This window comes from Gossypium hirsutum, chromosome A09 (genome assembly GCF_007990345.1).
Source record: "Gossypium hirsutum isolate 1008001.06 chromosome A09, Gossypium_hirsutum_v2.1, whole genome shotgun sequence".
Taxonomy (NCBI): domain Eukaryota; kingdom Viridiplantae; phylum Streptophyta; class Magnoliopsida; order Malvales; family Malvaceae; genus Gossypium; species Gossypium hirsutum.
This window is the reverse complement of record NC_053432.1, coordinates 12,499,236-12,500,723: the sequence shown is the minus strand read 5'-3', so window position 1 is coordinate 12,500,723 and position 1,488 is coordinate 12,499,236. Positions and strand designations below refer to the sequence as shown.

General features: G+C 40.3%; 1 protein-coding gene across 1 annotated transcript; it reads right to left on the bottom strand.

Moving 5' to 3' along the window:
- Positions 1-374: 374 nt before the first annotated feature.
- On the bottom strand, positions 375-1,369 carry LOC107952505 (uncharacterized). The gene is made up of 2 exons (XM_016887753.1): positions 655-1,369; positions 375-574 (listed from the first exon to the last, which is right to left on the bottom strand). Exons 1-2 carry the CDS (start codon positions 1,367-1,369, stop codon positions 375-377), a joined length of 915 nt encoding a protein of 304 aa, XP_016743242.1.
- Positions 1,370-1,488: the final 119 nt, after the last annotated feature.

Sequence of the window (1,488 nt, the reverse complement as noted above, 5' to 3'; positions counted from 1 at the left end):
TCAATGTACAATGTAACTCTTTTATATATTTCAAATTGAATGAAAAATGATGTATGTTCAGTCACAACATTGCTGAGTATTTTGTTTTTTGACCAAATTTTTGCTTTGCCTTGCCTTGATTCTTCTTGCTTCAGTCTTGCAAACACTGAGTTGCAACTTTGTTTTGATGTTTGCTGCTGCCATTGTTCCAACAATCCTCCCCAGAACAAAAGTGCTCTAATTTTGGCTAATGCATGACGGGAGTGTTTCCTTCAAGCGATTTGCGAGCACCTTGGCAACGATTTTATACACCACCCTACAAAGACTGATCGGCCTAAAATTAGTCATATCTACCGGCTCTTTAATTTTAGGGATAAGAACAATAATAGTATCATTTATACAATCCACATTTTTAACACCCCTAAGAATATGATGAACAGCATAATAATATCTTCCCCCACCACTTCCCAGTTTTCTTTAAAAAAATTCCCCGACAAACAGTCAATTCCCGGAGCTTTCCTAGGATCCATTTGACTGAACGCTTCCTTAATTTCGTTTTCCGTAAAGTCCTTCAGCAATCTGTCATTCTCTTCACCTGTAATACAGCTCTCAATATAATCAAGGTTTAGCAAAGCATTAGAATTTAAATTGGATTTAAATAACTTTTGAAAATACTCCCTGATCGCCTTGCTGATATCCGTCGTGTTCTCTTTCCAGTAACCATCCATGTCTTTAAGCCTAGCAATGTTATTTTTTTCCTTCTATTTGTGGCTCTCACATGAAAAAACCGAGTATTCCTGTCCCCTTCTTTTAACCATTGGATCCTAGAGCACTGGACCCAATATTTCTCCTCTTCATCCAACAGCTTGCCCAGCTTTATCCTCAAGGCTTTGAGCTTATTACTCGCATACGTACCCCCCTGGCTATCAATGACTTTGTTTATATTTGCCTGTAGGGTACCCATCTGGTTATGCATTTGTTTAAGCTTCTTATATTGCCAACCACCAGGCTTTTTACCCACCATCTCAATCTTTCCCATTATATCCTTGGAACCTTTCTGCCACGCTTCCTTGATGATTTTCTTTGCTTCCACATCTTTAGCCCAGCAAACGTCGTATTTAAAACAAAGCCTAGGATCTCTATGACTATCTCTCGGCTTCCGTCCTTCAGTATCTAAAATGATGGCATCGTGGTCTGAAGTAGATTGATGGATCACCTTGGTTTCCATAAAGGGAAACCTCGCCACATCATTAGTAGGCATTAAAAACCGGTCAAGTCTCTCCTTAACCAACGCCGTACCATCCCTGTTATTAACCCAGGTAAACCAACCATTATCAGTTTTGAAATCAGCCATTGAGAGCTCATCGACAACCTCCCGAAAGTCCTCCATTAGAGCACTTGGCTTTCTCCTACCCCCCTCTTTTTCCGCATTGTCGAGAATGGCATTGAAATCACCCTCAATGATTCATTTCTCCGTAACAGACTGACCCACCCTTCTCAGCATATTCC

Excerpts from the sequence above, each read along its gene's own strand:
- LOC107952505 (XM_016887753.1), bottom strand. The coding sequence starts at position 1,369 with ATGGAGGACTTTCGGGAGGTTGTCGATGAGCTCTCAATGGCTGATTTC. Across the intron at positions 575-654 it reads ATCAGCAAGGCGATCAGGGA|GTGAAGAGAATGACAGATTG; the intron begins GTATTTTCAAAA and ends GCTGTATTACAG.